We start from the raw sequence: 23,192 nt of genomic DNA, 5'->3' as shown, positions 1-23,192 counted from the left end.
ATTTGTTATGTCATATTTGTCATTGTGCAGGCTTTCATATGCCTGTGTTTGATGCCTAAAGTACAGTAGCCTGGTGTATTACGCACCACAGGTTTGGTAGTCCTGACCACACTCATACAATTACAGGGAAAAATGCAGGAAATGATGTGTTTTCCTTTTTGGCTTATTCACTATGTAATATACAGCTTGATTTAGGCATTTATCACAGTATTTGTCAGATCTGGTCTATGCTCATGATGGCCATCATCCCACAAGAACTCATGACTGGATTTCAGAGGGCTGGGAGTATAGGTCAATTTGAGGCTAGACATAAATTTTATGAATGCAAACCAATCCTTTTTTTCTGCCCTCTATTGTTTTGATGGCTGAAAGTTAAGGCATGGAATGGAACTTCTGGGTCTTTAGTTTCCTAGTCATGTATTTAGTGCCTTATCTGATTTTCTCAGAGTTACAGATTAGTTAAGTACAGCTTGTTATAGCTTAGCTTAGCTAGGGTGGCATTGAAAGTACAGCAAGTCTAAAATGTTTTACTTTCATCAGTGTCTACCTGTTAGAAATGCGTTCAGTTTTCACTTTGGAATGGCGTTTAATTTATGTTGTAGACATTGGACATTTCTTCAGACTCACACATTCCAAGGTGGTAACACAGTGTCTCAGAATCATAGATATGAAGTTGTAAACTCTCCACTATCTTTAACAATGACTAGGAGTATTGTGTCCTAGGTCTCCTAGATCTCAGTCAAGACCTAATGATACTTGTATAATTGTTGAACACTGTGTGTACCAGTTGTGGCCATGGATTCCATTTATGTATACTAATGTAACCCATTATATCTTTTGTCTGTTGGCAAATAGAAACATCATTTACTGTCATTGTTATTGTTAAGATTTAGAGTATATCCTGACATGTGTGCACATATAAATGGAAAGCAAGAACTTATTGTCTTAAATGTATGAAGAAATATGTGAGGGATATTTGCATTTTCAAATTTCAGATATACACATGCAAATGTCCTATGTCACTTAATCCTCAGTGGATCTGTAAACAGAACCTATGTTTGCCAAAAGCCCATGCAAATTTTGCTTATTTGAAAAGCTGCTTTAGGGCTGACATTGTTTTGTTTCATCACCTGAGAAGTTTTGCTGAAATAGGTCTGAGTGGGCTTGATCCCAGCCAAAGGAACTGTAAAAGGGCTGAACCTGCTTTATTATCATGCATTTAACATGCATGATGAACTTTCAAAAGCCTCAGTGCCCTTATGAGTAGTGGAAATATAAAAAAATAAAACAATATGATCCCCTTTTATATAGAGAGTCAGTGTGTCTTCATAGTGACCTACATGTTCTTTATTTATGGTCGATTAAGATCATATTATCACTTCATATTATCATCTTTATTCCCAACCTGGAACTGCACAGCACAGGTATCCTAAATATTGGAAAATGGAGGCTAGACATAACACACTAAACAGAAATCATATCTGAATATATTTGCATAACTTTTCAGTTCCTTAATCTGAAAGCAAACATCAGTTCATTTTTGTCTAGTCTCAGAAGATGTAGTGCCAATGTCTAGTGGGACAGCCAGCTCTGAGTGTTGACTCTTGCCAGTGTCTCCTCACAGCCACTGTGATACTATCTCCCTGGGTCGGGTGCGTGTAGGCCAGACAGCAGTTGGGGTTGTTGAGAATAAAAGCCTATTCTTATGGGCAGCCTGACGCCTGTCCTCAGTGTCTCCCCAGGCTACGACTGTGCGAGGAGGAGGAACTGGCAACGAAAGTGTTAGCAGAGCTGGCAAGCACTTTTCTTGAGATGGGGGCCGATAAACATCCTCTCCAGCGAGCTGAGGAATTTTAGAAATGCTCCTGGGTGCTCAGAAGTAGGTCAGAGGCGGCGCGACGTTAAATACGTGCCCCCCAGACATCCTGTGTCCTCGTCACCCTACAGGCCTGTATCTGCAAGGGGCTCAAACCCTCAGATACCCTCCGGAGTCTGACTATCAAATATTTGTTGTTCTGTACCTTTCTGCGTCACCTGCCTGCTTGTTGCATCCTTTGCCACTTTGCCTGATGGCTGAAAGACTCTTTTTGGCTATGAGGGACACTGAAGTGCTACGTGGCCAGTTTTGAACACTCATTTATGCAGTGGTGACAATAACAAATGTTGGTTTAGAACAGGAATGCTCCAGAAACTTGTGAAACTAGGTCTAAATAATAAGCCTTGATGTCTGCCTTTGGTATCAGATTACCAATAATAAACCTGTCATTACATGCTGTGCCCTTGACAATGTATTAGCATGCCATCCTGGATGCAGTGTCATCGTAAAAGGCATCTGCTTAGTTTTGGAAACACAGCGTGACTGCTCTTCTCAGGATACAGAATGTGATCTTCCTCTACCTGTGATCTTCAAGCAGATGCCAATTTGAAAACATCAGTCACAGATTTTGCAGGAACCGGGATAAATGAGAATGGAAGTGTATTGATAATATTATGTAATGCAATGATGCAATGATGGATTGGATTATCCCAGATGTCCCATGATGAGGGTTTGTGGAGTGCGTCTGAGCGTGAGTCTGATTAGCTGGCTAAGGAGGATGGAGCCGCCCCAAACAGAGGACCCATTGATGAGGGGTGTTGGACAGCCCCTCGCTAAAAGAGCACACAGAGCAGGGTGAGCCCAAGACAGGAAGGAGCCAATCAGGACCAAAGAGGAGAACTCCTGACAAAAAGTTGGGTGAATGGCCCAACTGTTTCCACCATAACTTCATACTGATGTTACTGCACTTAGGCTAAAAGTACTCAGGTAATTGTTTTCTTTGCACAGCAAAAAGGAAATACAGTACACATCCACAGGTCAAGCATTTCCCAGGAATTACAAGGCACTGGTGAGAGAGGTGCAATCATGAGCACTGCTGGTGAAGTAGTTGGCCTGCACAATGTCTGCAACTTTGTTTTAGCTTTTGTCATACGGAGAGGTCAGGAGTGGATAATTCTCAGAAGTGCTCTGGTCCATCTCTTTTTTATATCTTTGTGCCTGTACTGTCAAAGGGAAGAGTTTTTTTTCTTTTCAGAAACACCAGTAGAAGGAGAAGTAGATGTTGACAGAAGCTGTTAGTGACTGCATGCAGGTAGCTGTCAAATCTCACAGATCTCTTACATATACTATATATGTAAAAAAAAAAATGTATAGTCATAGAATGTAAAAATCTTATCTCTTTGTTTGAGGGCAGCTCTGAATGTTTGAATGCAACGCCAAATTCTCCCCATTCCAGCTAAGTAAACACTGCCATAGCCAGTCCCACAAAGCAGATCAGAAATGAAAATTAGATGCAAATGAACCAAATACAGAATTTTCATGGGAAGAAGAGACATGCCCACTGACTAGTACAGATGCATGACTCATGTTTGTTAATGTAACATCTTTTTATATTTAGGGTAACTACTGAAAAAGCTGAATAAAATGAGTGGTGATTAAATCCTGACAGAAAAGTGATTCTGAAAAGAAAAGTTTTTTTTAAATCAAGGGTGTAAATGATCAGTGTTAGATGGTTTTCATGAAATTAATATATTAAACATGTAATGGAAGAAGAGGCTTCTACAATGTTGCACTGAGGTAATGAGAGAAACATGAGGTCCAAGTTTAAGTTGGCTACTGTGTAAAAGTGCTTCTCTGGATGCTGTTTATCTTAATATAGGAGTTAGCTCCATTTATACAATTAATCGACTTCAAGGCGAGGTAGATATATCCCAAAATAAATGTATGAATTGATTTTTCCCTGTTATGTTGGATGAGCAAAAGCCTTCTAGGTCGGAGGGGATCAATTGCAACAACTTGTCCCTGATGGAGAATGAAAAGGATGGATTGGGAAGGTCGCCAATACCCTTGGCCAACTGTAAAAAAAAAAAAAAAACAAAACAGCATGGAATAGTAGTGAAATGAGTGATATGCCCAAGGTGGCAATGTAGGTGATGGTGATCTACAAGGTGTGTATTGTCAATGTTGTATTGTCTCTGTGATCAGAGAGCTCCATTCACTGAAAAAGGATGTAGGCAGGATGGAAGATGGCATTAACCGTAAAGACCTGTTGTGTGGTTAAAAAAATAACAGAAATCCAGGAGGTCCAATGCTATGAGAAATTGGCAAATGGTGCTTAAAGGCAAAGTAGACACCAGAGAGACACGGGCAATGGACAGAGACATGGCAGCACCAGCTGTGGGGTGTAATTTAAACGTGATGGTGGTTTAGTCTAGAGAGCCTGCTTTCCACAGACCCACCTGTATGCGTGCTGTTATAAAGTGGCTGTTTGCCTGTCAACTGACAGACTCTGTTGCTGCTGAAATGTTGTTCACCACACAGTGCGCTTTAGGACTTTTTTTCTATACATCCTACTCCCAGCTATATCACTCTTTCCTGTAAAGAAACTATTGGGGATTGGTCACTAGGTTTGTGCAGGTTGCTTCCTTGTGATGGAGGAAGAAATCCTGATGATTGTGCTTTTGTCTTCCTGTGTCACAGAGACAGCAATAAACATATTGCGAAAAATAATTCTGTTTATATGCCAGTCTGCCACACAGATCAAGAGGTAAAACGTTTGCTCATTTTATAACCTGAACTGTTGATGATATTTAGACTGTACTACCTAGCTTGGAGTGTCCCTTTAAAAAGACCTTTTTGTGATGGTTCTTGTTTTTGTGTTTTACACAAGATTAGTAAACCTACTTCTTCTTGACTTGCATGGGCCCTAGGCCGCTGTACTACCATATCTGTAGCTGGCCCAAATACTGTAAACCAGGGTGATTTTACTGTGGAAATGCCCCCAGCTTGTTTCAGGTATACGTAACCTACATCCAAGCACAGGTCAGTGGAAAAGCACAACACAACTGTTGTATGGAAAATCCTGTTCCAGGGTATGTCTAACCTAGCAACAATGACAAATGAGCACCTTTGAAACACCTATAGCACTGCAGTCTTTACCATCTTTAAAATAATGTCACATGACTGACTCCGGCTTGGCAGCGCAGCTGACTTGGCAGTTATGTCCCCAGATCTACAAACTTTGACAGGGTTCTAATGCTGTTTACACAGAGAAGCTGTTAGATTTTAATTTTTCTCAACCAAATAATCAAAAAGCGACATACATTTTCTTTCAAAAAATTAAGGAAACATGGGAAACATAAGCCATATTTCCTAGTGGACAGTTGACAGTCATACCCCTTTCACTCCAAAAAGCAACTTTTGGAGGGTAATGTTATGGCTTTTTTGCTCTGAAGAGTGGGCAGCATCACAGTGGTGAACTGCTGCCTGTCCAATAGTGACTGCAGTTGAAAAGATGTTGAAATGGTTAAATTCTCCTGGAATTGCTCCCTTGGGTAACAACAGGAAGATCCATTTAGGGTTGGATGGTCATAGGCTAGAATCTCCCCTCCTCCTCCTGACTTAATCTAATCCAACTATAAATATATGAAACAGGGCTCGTCTTTGTTGTTTGTGCATTGAGACCTCTCGTTGACTGTTGGCATTTTCAATGTCGTGCTTTGTTTTAGGTATGTAATATCAGTGCTTTAATTCTGTTTTAAATGCTTATGAAGAGGAAATGCTGTTACGGTGTTTAGGTACCTTATCATTTTGGGAGGTGTCTGACAGTGGATCCAAGCATGACACTTCACAATAAACTGGTTACTAAAATAGAACAGGATAGAACTTTAATAATCATGTGTAAAAGCTATAGGAAATTAGCTACCACAGATTGCATGGCAGGGTGTAGGAATATTATCATTATTTAATGTGAGGATCACTCAAGTACCAGGGTAGCAAGACTGATAAAAAAGTTTTCTCCCACTGAAACTTCTAGGTTTTGAGTGATTCTGAGTGGTCTGAGTTTCATATTGAGGAAAAATAAAATCAAGTTGATTCTGTAATCGTTCTGTCTTAAATTGGGTACTTTTTACCCAAAGATGGAAACAGGGCATGTTTGCTGACATTTTAGTGGTGACTGTGGCCTAATGAAAAAGAAATAGGAAGATGTTTGACCATAATTAGGCCCAGTTTCCTATCATTTCAGATCATCCACCCGCTCTCCAGCTGAAGAGAACAGACCTGTTTATTTGTGAGAAAGAGCTTGTGTCTTCGCCTGTCTGTGGCCTTTTGTCCTTTGTCCTTCAGATGTCCAAAACACATTAATTTATGCATAAACTCTACTAAACTCCAAAATATGAATACCAAAACAGAAACAAGTGAGGTATAATGCTTGACATGAGGAGAAGGGATAGGAGAGTAGAAATTTAATCATATAGGTTCCAATCAACTATGCTGGCTGCATGAGATGTATATGAATATGATATGTAGGACAGTTCCAAACTGTTTCTTGCTGGTCAATGAGAAGGAGCAGTGAGTTCTTTTATGGATTATGTACTTTCACAGGAACTATTGTAGTCTTTCCCATAGCAAAGCAATCTTAAGTATTTTGAATTGGACTGGCATTAATAAACCTTTATTACCAACTACAAGCCCTGTGAGAAGTACAGACTCATTGTTTGGGGGGTGGTAAATGGCAGCAGCCCAAGGAGTTCAACCTCACTCTCTCAATGTTATTAACCTTGAACAAAAAAGTGGGGACCAGGCTTAAACTCAATGTCAAAAGAAACATGGGCATCATCTGTGACTCGTTTGGTGTATGGCAGAATTGAGCAGGCAGAAGAACGTGTTTGCACGCTGTCATATGGCTACTAAAATACAGGAGCGATTCTTCAGCGGGTGTGCACATTCCCAACCAAAATCCAGGATGGAAGCACCATGACTTTTGTTTGACTTGAGGCCGTCCGTTTGGGGCCCTACCTGTATGTCAGTGTGTGGCCGCTGCTTCTGTCTCCATCTGTAGATGGAAATATTTTCCCCCGTTTTCATGCTGTGGGGTCGACAGCTAAAGCATGACAAAGTGGAATGTGCGGTCAAAAGGTCACACTCCGTACGCTTGGGAGCAGTGATCATGGATATGCTGGCGGTTTCTCCTCTGCATCCTCCTCACTTTCCATGAAAGCACTTCTTATGCGCAATTTACACTCTGCAGACAGCCCTCAATTTAACTTTTGAGAGATTGTACTTCCAAATTGCTCTGTAACCTTAATTCCTGTCCTCTCTAGCAATGTGAAAGTGTGGAAGCTACAGTTATCAATACCTACCATAAACTTTTTCTGTGGTCAGAAATGCACGTAACCGCATATTACAAATTGCACCGCTATATCAAGGAATAATATGAAATATACTGGACCTATTTTTTCATGCCAGCTAGCTCTGGCTAACACACCAAACTCTGAGAACTCCATGAATATGTATTCTGTTTTCCTGCCTAGGTGCCTATCTAATCTGTCTAATACTCCTTGTATTTCCAACCCATGTGAGGTTTTACAGCCTGAGTACGGCCATGGAAAACCAAGTGGTTCTTGTCAGCCCAGCTGGGCTGGGTTCCAGCAGGTCATGGCTTGGCATGTTTCCATCAGTAGTATCAGTGGTTCCCTAGAGGTGTTGGTCCCCGTAGACACAGTACAAGCCGTGTCTCTGCCCCTGTGTAGGAGCTGTGACTGGCCATGATGGAAGAGCTGGAGAATATTGCTGTCGCCAGCCTCACGGCACACAGCAGAGCTCCTGTTGCCCTGCCAAAGATGCATGAGGCCTGGCGCTAACGTCAGGCACAGGGCATCTCAGTAGTTTCCTGTGTCATTTCCAGACATTTCAGAGTCACCTCAATGCTCAGTCAACCTCAACCTCATTCAGCATGCTGTGTGGACCAGCGTATGATCTGATCATTCTATCATCTACAGCACCAATCACCAAATTCCTCATGTTAAAGAAATACATTTGCATGTATTAAATTACCAATGATAAAACAAAATAATGTCAAGACTTGTTTCCATTTCAGTCCTCTTGCTTGCTTCAGTATGAAAAATGGCAGGGCAGGTTTAAGACAAAGTGTTGATGGGACACTTTAGTGGGACACTTTGGCTTGCATATCATATGAATACCAATGGCGTGTTTGGTAGTTTGACGTAGTCTCCAGTAAAGCCTCACAATAATTCAGACTTACTCCCCAGCATTAAAATGGTTTGAAACTACATCCAGTAGTCTAGAACAAACAAATAAGGATTGATCTTCTTTCTTGGAAAGGGGGAAGTGGGAGGGTGACCCTGCCGTGGGAGTGGTGGAGGGCATTCTTAACCCTGTGCTGTTCTCACAAGAATTCTAGTATACATCATCTGTGGGAAATTTTACTGGCCAGATTGTGGTCTTCTTGTTCTATTAATTTATCCTTTTTTAAAAACTGTACATTATATTCCAAATTTGCTGGTAATGCAGAGAATGCCATACTATAGCAGGAAGCTGAATAATTTTAGACCTCATGTGTAAAAATAGAAAGATATTTTTAAAGGGATGAGCACAATAGCTCAGTGTAGTCTAGGAGAGATCTCCTTTGAAACTTCCCCACTTTTAATTTGTCTTGAAATCTAATTGACACAGTGGTTTATAGCTGTTCAGCAATGGTGAGACAAGTGTCTATTAAATGGCGAGCTCTTGGCATTTCCCGCTAGCTCGTTTTTAGAGAGGCAGTATTGCATGTATGCCACAGCAGACACGGCTTTGTTAGTGATAGAACTCACTGATCTGACCTTTACAATGAAACTTGGATGGAATGAATTAAAAAAAAAAACATGTAGATACCATGATGCAGGGGCAATTCCTCTCAGGCCCTGGTCCTTCTCTGGACAGAGTTGGAAAGACCAGTTGACGCAGCAAAAGATTCTCACACATTACCCCAAAAGACAGATTGCCGATGATCAGTTTCAGGAGAAGGGAGATTAAATTGATTTCCTCCATTTCAAACGTGATGAGCTCAGCTGTGCAGCAGGAATGGGATATCTCAATTGGCTTGAGATAGGTCTTTGGGAAATACTGCAAATCATTATTGACTAATAAGGCCATGAAATTAAATAGGTTCGGTTCCACCATCCCTAGGGAATGTTTGACCTCTGTGGTCATCTACATCATTATGTCCAATCCTGATTTTCCAATTTTTCCTTCATTGTGGAAGCACCTAATATATGATAAAGTTTTCTACCAAATGTGTACATGATGCTCTGCTTCAAACCCACTGATCAGCATTTTATATTAATTAGGCAGTGTACCTGTTATCTGTCATCTATCTAACAGGAGACTGCTTGGAAGTAAGAGCAAGCGTATTTTCTCCAGGTGTACGTTGTTAGGGTGAGGTTTATATTGTGTTGGAGTTAAAAGTATAATTATGGTTAGGGTTAGGGAAGGGTTAGAGTTATTAACTTTACTTGTTAAATAAATCATACACTGTGTGTAATTGCACTTAAATTACATATATTTACATAGTGGTTACCCAGTAATGAATTTGCAAGGGGACATTTCCTACAAAACATGAAGTGTTTTGATACTCTTTACTTAACAGTAATGCCACTGATGTTTTCTGTCAGCTACAAGACCTACCGATGCCATGTCTGGCCGTGTCACATTGAGCTTGGGATATATAACATGGGGACTCTAGTCTGCTTACAAAAAGGATCATGTACTATATATACATACAAAACATAATTTTCAGCATGTTGTTTAAGAGTACTAGTCAGTATTTATGGCAGTGTTAATTCTCTTGAGTGCCCTCAGGGAGATAATATGAATATTTTAATAAGTCACCAACTACTAAAGAGCAGTCTAGCTGTTAAGTCATTTTCTGCCCTGCAATTTTTATGCCAGAACTGTGTGTTACTTTTGTTGACTGGCATGAGACTTCAAGACTGTTGATGCTGCTTTTCCATGGTGGTTAGTCCCAGATTTGTATTTGATATTTATTAATATTAATAGATTACAGGTTGGCATTTCTATCTCTCTCTGTTATATTTTTGAGTGTATTTGTCATTGTGTACGTCATCTGCTGTTTGTCCCCATTGTTGAGTTGTTTGGGAAAAATAGTTGTCTCCAGCAAGTATGTGGATGTTTATTTGGTTCCTAAATCTATAATGTGAGTGTTCAGACCTAGGGTACATTGAAGAGTAATTACAACTATAATAGAAAATCGATTCAGAAACCCTTTGCATTGATATAAACCAGGCTGACAAGGAAATGTAAGCAAAGTCATTGGCATAATTAAGTGTTACTCCTAACTTGTCCCCAGCTTCTTATGTTTGAATAAAGTGTAGTTCTTAGCTGGGTATCCATAAGAAAGTCAGTTGCTAGGCTTTCAGGATCCTTTGCAGCTAGGGCAGGTGATGTCACAGCGGACTTCCATTGCGTTTCTCTGCATCACCCCCACTGCGGCAGCAGGATGAGGCAGCAGCAGAGACACACGGAAAATAGCAGCTCCCTTCTGAGGCCACCATGTATTTTTTATTACTGCAGTCCGCTATACTGATTCTGTGTGTCAGGCTCTGCTCTCTGCCTTGGCTTGGAGCAGCGGCTGACAGAGCTCATCCTTCTGCTTGCAAAACACATTGTGATTCATCTCTTGAGATGTTCCCAGAAGCTGTTATTTTGGAAGGCCTCAGGGCCCTGAACTCTGAGGGGGGATCAGATGGCAAAGTCTGTGGTCAAACTGTGTACGCTGATTTCAGATCTGCCGTGAGATAGAACCTCATGGGCGCTTCCACAGCCTGGAGCCTGCGAATTGATCAGATTTCGTGGCAAAACTAATTGAAATTGTTTGCGCTGACTCAGAAAATTTGTCCCAGTCCCAACAGATGAAACCATGCTGTTGATAATGGATCATGGCATGCTTTTGCTGACATATGGGATTGAGGTTTCATGTGCATTTTTTGAGCCTGCAAAGCACAATGAGAGAATGTTTTCTTTTGGCAAGTTCAGGCTCTTTGTGTGTTCCCACTGACCTGCCTTAGCTCTAGGTCAGCTATACGTGAAGCGAGCCGAGGGCGTTTTTAATACAAATTGAGCGGGACCAGCAGTATGCTGGCCACACCGCATATGGAAGTAGGTTGGCTCTGAGCCCAGGCAAGACAAGCAGAAGTGTGCCTGTTTATCCTGTCTAAGATACAGTTGCCTTAATGTCTTTTTCAAACGTTAATTTTGACTGTGTAGCTTAGTCTTTCTCATATACTGACAGCTCATAGTAGGACCAAAACTGTTCAGCTCCTGAGCCGCACATCAGATCCATGTGTAATGAGCATCATCTGCTGATACCTTCCTTTGAGGTCTCTTGGCCACAGGAAAGACAAAAGCAGTGAATGAGCTTGCTTTTTCCATTTAAATTTGAGAGATTAATTCCTCTGCCACCAACTCGTGAGTGACAGCACAAATTTGGCATGCAGTCCACCTCATCAACAGAGGCAATATAGACAGCTGTAGGTGACAGCAGGGAAGTTAAACTGTCATATTCTCAGTGGCACTTGAGCAGTAGATAAGACTTGAACAGGTGAAATGCTGCCTGCCCTAATGCATAGGATTAGAATGGCACACAGACTACCAAAGCTGGGTAGTGGAAACTAGACATCCATCTGTGTGGGCTGTAATACTTATTTTCTTTTGTAAAACTGATAGCAGGCAGGCACAAGCCAGAGGGGCAAAACAGACTCACCCAATGCAGCACTGTTGCTTTTCCATTGCATTACCTGCAAATTGAGTTATAGCACATGCTGCCATACTGAATGGTACCTTCTACCCAGATTGATATGACTACCTTGATTTCATCTGTCCAGGGTTTTGTAGTAGCTTTCCTCCCTAAAAAAGGGCATCATATTACGTTTTACCATGTTGGGTTGTTGTGATCAGTCTTGACAGTGCTGACTTTCCTCTCATCTTTGTTGCTGTCCTGTTTTTACTGCTGTGACCCACTGAAGTGGCATAATTATGCAGCTTTTGAGCTCCGCCGACAAACCACTTGTAAATGAACCAGCACTGCTCATGCCAGTAGTCTGAGCTGACTTGGATTAGCATGACGCAAAAGCAAATAACAAATCACATGTACTCTGCACCAAGTGAACCAGGTATTTCTTATAACAGGAATGTTGCCTGGGCTTGAAGCCTTGCTTAGGATAGAAGAAGTAATAGAATGGATTACCTCATCCTTGAAATAGGATTCCAGTATGCTTTATCCTTACTTACAGTGAATATAAGCAAGATTTAAGTTGTTTAGATTCTCACACAGCTTTTTTTCTTTTCAGACATCTCCAAATTCATGGTGTTGTGTAACTCCTGAAAAAAATACTTAATATTTCATAAAACTTTTTACTAAATTTTAAAGACAAAAAACATTGCAGTTAGGCTCAGGCCTGGGCCTCCTCAGCAGTTGAGACAGTATGTGTCTCTCTCGTGGTTTTGCTTGATGTGGGAGCTATTTGTGTGCACTCTCATACCAGAGCTGAATGCTGAATAAATCATTGGAAAATCTTGATTTATTTATGTTTAACAAGAAGTCCAAATTTAACTTCAGTTGGACATTGTCAGGACTTTGGCAGTCCCACGCTGTGTCTATCTTTATGATTTTCAAGGAGACATTTTTGTTATTGTCTGAAAAATTAGAGTGATTGAGCTTGCTTTTTCCATTTAAGATATACATCTGAATGGAGCTTGAAATTAATATGAATTTACTATATCTGGAAAGTAATAAGTATTTGAAAGTTAGGTCTGGGAAAATGTTTGGGTGTACTTACTAAGAACATACCAAGTCAATCGCCATTACAATGCAGATTGATAAATGTTTGTTTTTTGCAGTCAAACTTTTTCTTCAGAAAACATACCACTTGAATTAAATGCCTTTTTCACACTGCAAACGTTGGATATAAACTGATATAAAATGTAAAACTCATTAGACAAAAAAATGGCAAAACTTTTTGCAAGATATTTTTTTAAATTAATCTAGTTTTTGCGACCCATCAATGAATAGTGTTCTCTGTTAAGGTGTCTTGTGTGCACAGATCAGGCTCTGCGATTTCAGTGTCCCAGTCATCTGGGCTGGTCTGTTTTTGAGTTTAGGAAACAAAGCCACATTGTTCAAGCAATATATTTATGAATCAAATGAGATGTCAAAATGACATAGACGAGAGGGGATGTAGACGCTTTTGCTGATTGCTAAAGCTGGTCACATGTCCAGTAATGCTGTTAGGAATAGAAAATAAAATCACAGCATGTGAGAATCTAACATGAAGTAGCTTTTGTCTGCGATTTTGTACGTCTTTAAGTCGAAAATTGAATCACCGCTGACCGGCCAATTTCAGGAAGGCAGTGTCCTTTCATCAAATGTTCCCTGGCATTTTTCTGAAGCATGACATGCGCTGTCGCTATCGTGAAGGGGCAACGAATTACGCTACCTGCGTCAAAGCGGGCATGAGAAACCTGGAAGCATTCAGGAGCGCATCAATGTGAGCGTGTGTTACATAACTGTTGGTAGGAGTTGCAAGAGGGTTATTTTGTTTGTGGAGTTTGCGTCCCTTGATAGAGGCCAGGGCCAATGAGTGCACTTTGAGAAGGGGTGCAGAGCAGGGAAATGTGGTGGGCCTTCCTGGTTTGTTTTTCGTCTTGATGCAGAGCCCTGCCCCCCATCAGTGTGGCCTCTGCAATGAGCACCAGGGGACACTTTGATCTCCACTCCACAGTTCCTGAGGGTGGCCATCAGTCCAAATGCAGCGCCAGTGGGGTGCCAAAGCTTTGACACTGAGGGGAATAGCTAGCAGAAGAGTTTATTATGCGGGTGGGGGTGGTGGGGGTGGTAGGGGGTTTCCTGGAGTTGGAGCCTGACTGACCACAGTGGTTTGTGCTTGTGAAATCCCTTCAGATTTGCAAACACCCCTGCATGACTCCCAACAGGTGCACACTGTTGCATTGAGTCACCCAGACTGCTGAAAGCAGGGTCCGTTTTTTCCACAGGCCCTGTCTCCTCTGTCTAATTCGGCCTCATCGCTCAGCTGGGGAAAGAGTACTGTGAGAAAGCATAGAATTGGATTTGATACAATCCTGTTGCAATGGATCAAAATGTTCTGGCATGCCAGAAGCACAGGAGCAGGAATGACATTTCAATCCTGGCAATTTCTTAAATGAGACGTTTATTGAACATAAACTGTCTTCAAACCTTCTGCTTCTCTTTTTTTGTTGGTCCTGCGTTGCTGACAGGAATTTCCTTTGCCTGAAATAGCTCCATAAAGAAGTTGTATCCTTTCTGCATTCTTGTGCATATTCAATACTGTTTTATGTCCAGTATGAAGATAAGCAGGCCTCTGTCGTACGTCAGAATGTGAGTTTGTTTCTTTGACACTCTTTACAAATTTAAAATGCATCAGTTGTATGATTGCATTTCTAAATTGATAAAGAGAATTTAGAAGGCTGTACTTTGACACTGAATAAGAGCTTTTGTCGCCCAAAGGAGAACAGCGTGGCCTTCGGAACACATAACTCAGTAAGTTAAGTCAATAAGGGAAGGGCACTGAAGATGGAAATGAACAGTGTCGGTATGAGTGTGAGAAACGGCAACAACTCTCCCTCTGCGAGCACCCACAGTGTGTCTGCTCCCTGGTAGCTCCTGCAGGGTTTGAAGCCATGTCTGCCAGAGCTTGCTCTGTTCAAATTCAGTGCAGATCAGAGGCTGAGACAGAGACCCGCTGAGAAGGACAGGAAGAGATGGCCATCGTTTTCTCCTGCATGGTTCCATCACCTGTGTCTTCCCTCAGCTGTTTGCTCTCATAGTTACAGTACACAGTCTAATTTACAATGTCTGGTGTCTCCCTCCAGCAAAGGGGAAACTCACACTCAGTGTAGAGATGTCCAAGTGCATTCCACAGATGAGAGATAAAGTGTTTGGGACTGTAAGCTGATCTATGGTGTGTCCTTGGACAGCTGGGATTCAGACACGTACCCCTCTTCAGTATATATAAAATTATATACAGATATATGCTGGGAAGTATATATAGCTGGAGAGACAGCTGTGGCTGGGGGAATGTATGCGATCTTAGGCCTAACGTGTCAATGATGGATCCCAAAGGAACTGGAAGGCCTTATGGCAACCTCATTTTCAGTGTGAGTTGATGTTTCTCCTTCTTTTGGGACTGGGGTGGGGGTTGGTAGAGAGTGTGGGGGGCTGGGAGGGGTTCTAGAAAGGTCCTTCAAAGCATATGTAAGGTTCATCCATCTTAGGAGCCTCAGGAACTAATTAACGCTCAAAATGACCTCCACAGCAGAGGCTTGTTATGCAGCCTGTGCCGACAGCACAATTGAGACAGCGTCTTAAACGTCAAACAGACCCCGCATAATGAAATTACCTGAAATGGAACTAAGAGGGCTGTCTGCCATGCGGACTGCAGGGACTTCACATTAGAGCGTAATGACAACGGTTAGTTGCAAATCACCGTTTGCCCGCTCTCTCTCCGTTATCACTGCACCCACCCACATCACGGGGATGCGCCTGGTTGGAATCACTGTGCGCGTGGTTCACACTATGTTTGGCATGTGTAAATAACAGGGGGACCATAATGAGTCTCTGTCAGGCAGCCCGCACTACCACTTATCAGGGGGGCGTTACTCCAGCTGTGTTACCGTGGTGACTCTGTGGCCGCGGCTGTGTGGAGTAGTAGTGGTCACTTTTTCATGTGGGTGTTAATGAACTGCATAGTTGGCATTGTATTTTAGCAGAAGCAGATAGAGACGAAACTCACTCTTACTTGCTCATGGGGCTAGGTCTCCAAAAGATTACCTCCTCGTCTTTTTATATATTATGTTGTGCTTTGTTAGAAATAATGAGCTGTATCATTGATTATTGGTTAATATTGAAAGAGGGATTGTGAAATTTCAGGCCTCTGTCATGCCAGCGCCTGTCAAGAAGGATATACCGCTCCTGGTGGGCCTTGGGGTGCATGTAGCACTGTTACCACAACAAAGAATAAATAAAGCGTATGAGCATATGAAACAGAAAATGCAACTTCAACAGCAGGAACTAATTGAAACAATTGGGCTCTCCCACTAGGATTGCATCCTAATGTTCTTGCGTACTGTTGTTACGAGTGTGCAATCTTTTATTGAGCATTGCTGTAGTTAATTTAAAGTCCATGTTTTCTCAGTCATGCATGGGAACAGCAGTGGTGCTTCCAGGGAGATACACAGAGCAGTTCTCCCGCCCATGGTGGTAGTGGCCGCACTGCCTGAAAGGCAGAAAAAAAGCCCGAGGTCACATGACTTGACATTGGGGGTTTACATCAAAGGTCATGGAACCTTGGTGCTCTTTGTGGAAGTTTCAACAAGCGGGCACTTAAATGATGCTTAAACATGTTTTTCACGTTAATCATGACCTAGGTGATGATGTTCGGGTTGAGCGGGGTCAATTCAGGCTTTGATGATGATGGTCGCGCTGTGAATGCGAGGTCGCAGAAGGCTAAAACAATGCTTTAAACATGTCCTCCCGAGAGCTAATATATGTGTGCGCTGAAATCACAGACGTTGGGTATTTAGGTGATTGATTTCATATGAAGCGACCCATTAAGGTCCTATCAAATGACCTGATGGATAGTTAGATAGACAGACTGCTCCAGCATTTCCTCTGCCCTGAAAATTCCACATTACTACCCTGAGGTCACAGGGGTTAATAGTCAGGGACTGCCACCTGGGGATTTTCCAGACCTTCTACTGTCTAGTTTAATCTTCGGGACTCGAATCCCCTTGCGGTAATCCTCCTGGAATTAACTGAGGAATGGTGTCATTACTCTTTTGCAGACCCTTTTGCGTTTTCATTTTCAGAGCAAGATTTAAGTGAAATCAGGGCTAGATGAAGACAGAAACAGAGGATCTCTGTTTTTCTGTTGACATCCATTTCTACTCTACTTTAGACCTCTTCAAGGATGTTGCGTTGAGTCATCTAAAAAAAAAAAAAAAAAACAGAAGGGGTCAATAAAACGTGTTTGGACAAGTAAACGTGGCCGCACTTGAACTAACTGCAGCCGCACTGCACACGTTCCCTCACCAAAAATAACCTTCTTGAGAGGCCATCATAATATTAAAATCTGGCCCATCCACCACAGTTCCTACTGTAAAAACGACGTGCCCCGCGGGAGGTCGCAGCTGGGGATGTCCAGTGTGGTCTGGGAGTCAGGTGCCTGTCGGTTTGCAGTGGGTGTGGTCAGTACATGAAGAGCAGTAATGAGATGAGCAGACAGCTGCTGGCCAGACCCCAGTTTATAACAGTGTGTAAATCATTTAGCCGCCGCTCCGCGGACTGATTTGCGAGGCGGGGGACAACACCCTGGTGCCGCTGCCCTAAAATAACAAGGGGGTCACACGGTGCAGTGAGGAGAGCACTGTATAAGAGGAGGGAACAGACTTGTAGTGTTTTTGTTAACAAGACATCCTGAGCAAATCCTTCCCAAATCTGCTCTTCTCAAAATAGTCATGCCTTGATTTGTCAGCGCACCTTTCTATGTTTAATAGAGATTTGTATAATCTGATAATTACAGAGTGATAACAATTTTGGTTTGTAGTGGAGATCCATATATGCGCATGTGTGCCAGTGTGCATGATATATAAGATTGTCTCTTGTTTTTCATTTAACTTGAAATTGTCATGTGCTCTCCTTAGTACTTATATTTAGGATCTTCCCTTAAAAGGTGGTGGCTCTACGAGACAAGTAAGATTAAAGTGTTTGCTTGGACATACAGTGTCAAATAGCTTGAAATTTACCTTTCTAGATCGTTTGAACCAGCATGGACTTGGAACATCGAATTGTCCCCCCAGAATTCATTTTCTAGTACTTGTTGACATCACCTGGAGGTTATGTGTTATGAGGTTCACTTAAATAAGGGAGCTTGAAAAAGTTACAGCTGAAAACAACACAGATACCCACTGCTAAATGGCTTTGCCACTCCACCCGGCGTGCTGCAGCCCTGTGTCGGTCAGCGAAGGGTTAAAAGCAGCAGCGGGGAAGAGAAACATATTAGCCTCGGCTCTGTCCACACAGCTTTGCTCTGTGATGGTGAGGCGTTGGCTGCCGGCCATCTGAGAAGTGAGGACAGCTCTCCCTGCAGGTGCTCGAGTCCCATGTGCTGAATTTACAAAGCGCGCAGCATCTGCAGCCGGCATGTTCTGTTCTGCTGTGTATCACCCCGGGGGGCCAGGCCCAGGCCCTAGCACCTACCTGCAAACCTCTGCAGGAGTACACAGTCACACATGACACGTCCTATAGACACCGTGTTGTGAAGAACAAAGTGCTCATTTTGTGAAGGGTTGTCCAAACAAGAAGCTGAGTGAGCAACAGCACAAGGAGCAGGTTTTTTGGTAAAGCAACCCAACGTAGTCGGCTGGGGGGGGGGGCATGTGTAATCATCAGAATGCGTTCTCTGTTTCCTTATTTTGACTTTCTTCTGGGATTGACTGATTAACCAGAGCAAAGTCTGAAGTCAAGAGTTGCTGTGTGTCTCACTGTAATTGTGGGTCCTCTGCCAGGTCCTGGACAGTCATCTAGCTGAATTACGGGAAACATGCACGCACGCACGCACACATGTGCGCATATGTAGTACACATACCCATGTGCACACATGCAGGCACGCACGTACACCCACCCTCAGCTCTATTATACCCCCCCCTCCCAAACCCCCACCCCTAATCCCAAGACATAATTTTACAGAGCTGTTTGTAAGGGGAAAAAAATCTTAAGAAAAAAACTTTCTTGTTGGAAGATCATCATACTCAGATGCATAATTATAGCATATGTTTTTCTTCAGTGGGGTGGGATATGTATTCTGCCGTTTTGTTATAGTGGAATGTTACAGTAACTTGTGATTGTTGTTGTGATCACCCCTTACATACTGAGTGATACTGTGCCCAGGGCAGGTACTAGTAGCCAAATAGCTCTTTCCTGGATGCTGGTCAGGAGGAGGTGTTACTGTGTCTTTAGGATGCAGAAACCGGACCTGGGTTTGTTGAGGATCAAGGTCAGCTGGCATAGAGGTATTGAATATTCATGTAAAGTGCTGGTCAGTGCTGTCCCAGTCTGTGTCTCAGGTCTGAAGGTGGCCTGGGTGGAAGCAGGGATGCACTGATGGTAATTGGCACATTTTCTTTCACTGCAGTATGCGTGTGAGTGTGTGTGTGGGCGTGTGAGCATGGTACATGTATGTGTACGTGTGTTCGTGTGTTTTGTGTGTTTGTGTATGCTTGTGTTTATGTGTGAGAGAGAGATTTGAATCTGGACCTCATTTTCAAAAGTCAGTGAGTGCCACAAATGGGTGTAACAGCATTTGGATCTGACAGAGACCACGGTGGAATAACAATCTCATGCAGAGTACAGAGGAAATGGTGCAATTTGCTTAGACTATGAGAGACAAGACTAAAATGTATAATTGCAAAACAGGTCACCCCCTTGTGCTTGTAATTCACAGTGGACCATTATGTTGCAAAAGAGGAACTTTGATTCTTTTATCAAGATGCTAAACAACAAATGAAAACATAAGACTCCTGTTCGAGGTGCATTTAGTAAAATAATATGGATAAATTCTCATTGGCAAATACACAATTGTCTGTAGTTTATGAAATGACATGCAACACTTCATGTGTATGTTTTATGTAAAGGTTCAGAAGGTCTTATCCTCACAAGAGCTCTTCTCATAACACATTTTTCTTGGCTGTCAGAGCAGATGTTACTACCCTCTGAAAAGTTTCTTTTTTCCCCAGATGCAGCACCTCTTTCTCTGTCTAATCATTGAAAGCCCCTTTCTGCTTACAGTCAGAGCCAAGGCATTTGCATGAGCCTCCTCCACTCTCCAACTGCACAGAAAGCTTGATAATGCAATATAAACTAAGCACATCTGGCAGTGTGTTCCTTCAGTTTAACAATGTATCTGTCCTGTGCCAAATATTTGATCTCAAAGTATCCATCTGTGCATAGCCACACTCACATGGGCAAGCACCCATGCGCGCACACACACACACAGAGCATGGATTCGGGTTGCCATATCATTTTTTAACTCCACCTTCCCTCTCATTCTATACGACCGTTTATATGCACTGTGGAAGGAGACCACTCCAGGTGACTTCCCAGCTATCAGTTTGAGCCTTTTCCAGCTTTGTGTTTTAAAGAAAATTTGAAGGTTATTAGATTAAGGCTCTTACCCCAGTCCCTTTATGCCATCACATTCCAGAGATGTTTGTCCAATGTGCTAATGACCTGATATCCTGTGACAAAACACATAGCTTAAGGGTTTGTCAGTCATAGTGTTCACTATGATTTTTTTTTCATTTAAAAAAATAACAATAACATCGTAATCTTGTGAAAAATGCCAAGGCAGATTATTATTTATTTATTTTTTTATGATGAAGAGCGGACGTCATTGACTGAATGTTTCCATGCCGCCTTTGAGGGAAGAGACTCTGGCTGTTAAGTGTGCATTTCATCGGAATGTGAAATGGCATTTTTATATAGTAGTAGTAGGGATAGTCCCTAAGGAGAATAGGGCCTGGACTATTTTAAGAGGTGTGATAAGGGTGGTATGCCATGGGACTGCTGGGGCAAAGGACAGATGAGGCAGCGAGAAGGGCCCAAGGGGATTTTTTTTGCCTTGGCATGAGGAATTCTGGGAAGGGGGCATGGATTGTGAGTGTGGAATGATGGGAATGACAGTCATGAGATGGGCCAGAGGGGTGAGGTCACGGGGAGTCAAAGGGACACCTGCTGACTTATTATCAGACCTCATCAAGGCCCCAAACACTCATTAATTACACCCAGGAGACGGCAAAAATGTTTGTCCTGTGGTGTGAATACTGTCCTGCTCTTTTGTAAGGGAAGGTAGAAAAACCATGGCATGCACTGTACCTCAACTCAATTGACTCAGCCTACATTAACTCTTATTATTTCCATTGCATGACCTGATAATGGTGCTCTTCGTGGTGTGCACGTGACATGTGCAAGTACACCATCGTCTTCACACTTCCTGCCCTGTCATTAGGGTATTCTGAGTGGCTGAGGTGGGAGTCTGGATGCCGAGGAGACTAAAAACAGAGACTAAAAGGGGGGTTAAACTGAAATCCGAAATCAATTGGCGTCCAAGGTTAGTGGGAAATGACTCACGCTGGCAGAGTGGGCTCTGGGGGGCGGGGCTGCAACAGGCCCCCTGCCTGTCATCATTGATCCAATACACGCCTTTGTTCTCATTTCCAGCACAGATCATCTCTGCAAATGTTTACTGTTCCTTGCGTGGCCCCGGATGCTAGTGGACCTGTCTCATAAGATGTGTAGCAGGTCCTGGATGCTTTTAATCTCTCAGTGTAAAAATTAAGCGTCCCTCACATAGCAAAGTGCGTGCAGACACAAATAAATGTCATTTTTCCCCACAGCGTGTGTGTGCGCACATGCGTGGCATTCACGTATCTAAAAGTCTTAATTAAAAAAGAAAGCTTTACAACAGACAGCTTTTAAGGGTCTCCCGAGGAAGACTTGGTACACAGGGTATTAGATGGACCCATTTGTTTGAAGGATATAACTTGTGGAGATGAGTATCTATTTCTTTCATCCTGCCAGACAATACCTATGCATGCACTCTTTGTTTTGTGGTCTGAGGCATTGTAATTGCCAAAACAGTAGAGCAAAGAGACTCCACTGTGAGTAATTATAGGTTTGTTGAGGTTTTATCTTCCTAGAGGAACTGTCAGTAAATAAATACTACATGCTCTTTTCACTGAGCCAGATGTTCTGTCAAAAAAATTGTGTCAATGTAAAATAAAATAAAAGTGTTTTTTTTTTGTGTGTGTGTAGGCGAGCTGGACTGTTTTGTGTCTCTTATATGAAGAAAGTTTTCAAGAGGCCTACAGCTGCTTTAAGAACTTCAGTATCTGTCTCTGGAGAATGCATTTATCTGTGTCAGTGCCATGTATTGGACATAATGGGACATCATTTAGAGATTAAAAACTGAAGGCTTGTGCACAATGTTTAATATGCCATTCATATGGTAAGGGACACACCTCTTTAAAACATCTGTTCCAAAAATCAAACCTAAATGTTAAAATTTCCTGAAGTATCTTCAAATGTTAACTTTAATGTAAATCTAAAGTCTTCTGGTGTGTGCATTTCACACCTTCCACCTGAAAAATTACAAATATTCACACAAATATTTGTATCCATCTTGATGCTGATGATAATCTCAGCTTTGAAAATGATCAAAGCTTTTACTTCCGATCAAAACTTCCACTTGTCTGTATCTTGACATAGGCCGTATGTATAGTAGCCATAAGCAGACATTAATACAACCTGTTACTGCAGTGTATGTTATTCATAATGCGGTTTCTGTGTTTCCCCCAGCTCCTGCAGAAGAACGGCCAGATTTCCAGTCTGAATGGGAGTGCTGATGACCAGACGGGAGAGTTCAATGGCCAGACTGAAGAGACAGTCCTGGCAGAAGGTGTGTATGTGTGTGTGTGTGTGTGTGTGGTAGACCTCCCATCTCCATGGCTGTGCAGTCAGTAGATGGGAATCTGACAGAGGCCCCTGACAGATCTCCTGAAGCACGTGTGTATGGAATGCCATCTGATCTTCACTTAATCCCTGTGGCCACTCAGATGCTCACAAATGCTTCTAAATCACCCAGTCTGAGATCTTTAACTCCTATCCCAAATCCCTTTGTTTGCCACCTTTGAATGGGGCCTTGACAATACTCTTCTCGCTGAGTCATGAGAGGCCATCTTTTACATTTCATGGGATCTCTTAATGACTGCCAAAAAAGTGTTTTTAGTGTGAAAGAATACTGATCACTTTGATGCCAATTCACAACTAACCATTTGGGCCACATTACTTCAAGAACAAATTTTCAATTAAATACTATCTAATGTTTCCATAATTATTTAGTGTGAATTGGTCCTTTGCAATTTTTGCCCAAATTGTTAGCTCTAAGCTTCAAGCATATTGGTATGAGTACTTAAGCTTGTTTTATTCTGTGTTTGCCTCATATGTGTGTAGACTAGAAACAGACAATCCATATACATATATGCATAGCACTGCAAGTACACATGTACATAGAGATGTCAATGCTGAAGGAACTCTCCCTTCACTGTGCTGGTTGTGCAATCTCTCAGCGTTTCCCTGGGAGACATGCGTCACGCGCAGCTTAGGCCAAAAATCCTCCAATGGCAGCTCTGCATTTGTGGTGTTTATTTTCTTTTGGTTTTTACCCAGGTTCCTTAACTGGGAGGGTGAGGCATTTCCCTCTGA

At 42.3% G+C, this 23,192-nt stretch overlaps 1 protein-coding gene across 1 annotated transcript in view; it reads left to right on the top strand.

Moving 5' to 3' along the window:
- Positions 1-23,192, top strand: part of akap12b (A kinase (PRKA) anchor protein 12b) — a 46,280-nt gene that overhangs the window by 2,824 nt on the left and 20,264 nt on the right. Inside the window, exon 2 of the mRNA XM_036549394.1 lies at positions 22,287-22,386. Coding sequence (XP_036405287.1) covers positions 22,287-22,386 — 100 coding nt within the window. The remainder of the gene's footprint in view (positions 1-22,286; positions 22,387-23,192) is intronic.

This window comes from Megalops cyprinoides, chromosome 17, assembly GCF_013368585.1.
Source record: "Megalops cyprinoides isolate fMegCyp1 chromosome 17, fMegCyp1.pri, whole genome shotgun sequence".
NCBI lineage: Eukaryota > Metazoa > Chordata > Actinopteri > Elopiformes > Megalopidae > Megalops > Megalops cyprinoides.
The sequence above is the reverse complement of the archived record's forward strand: the minus strand, read 5'-3'. Positions and strand labels throughout refer to the sequence as shown.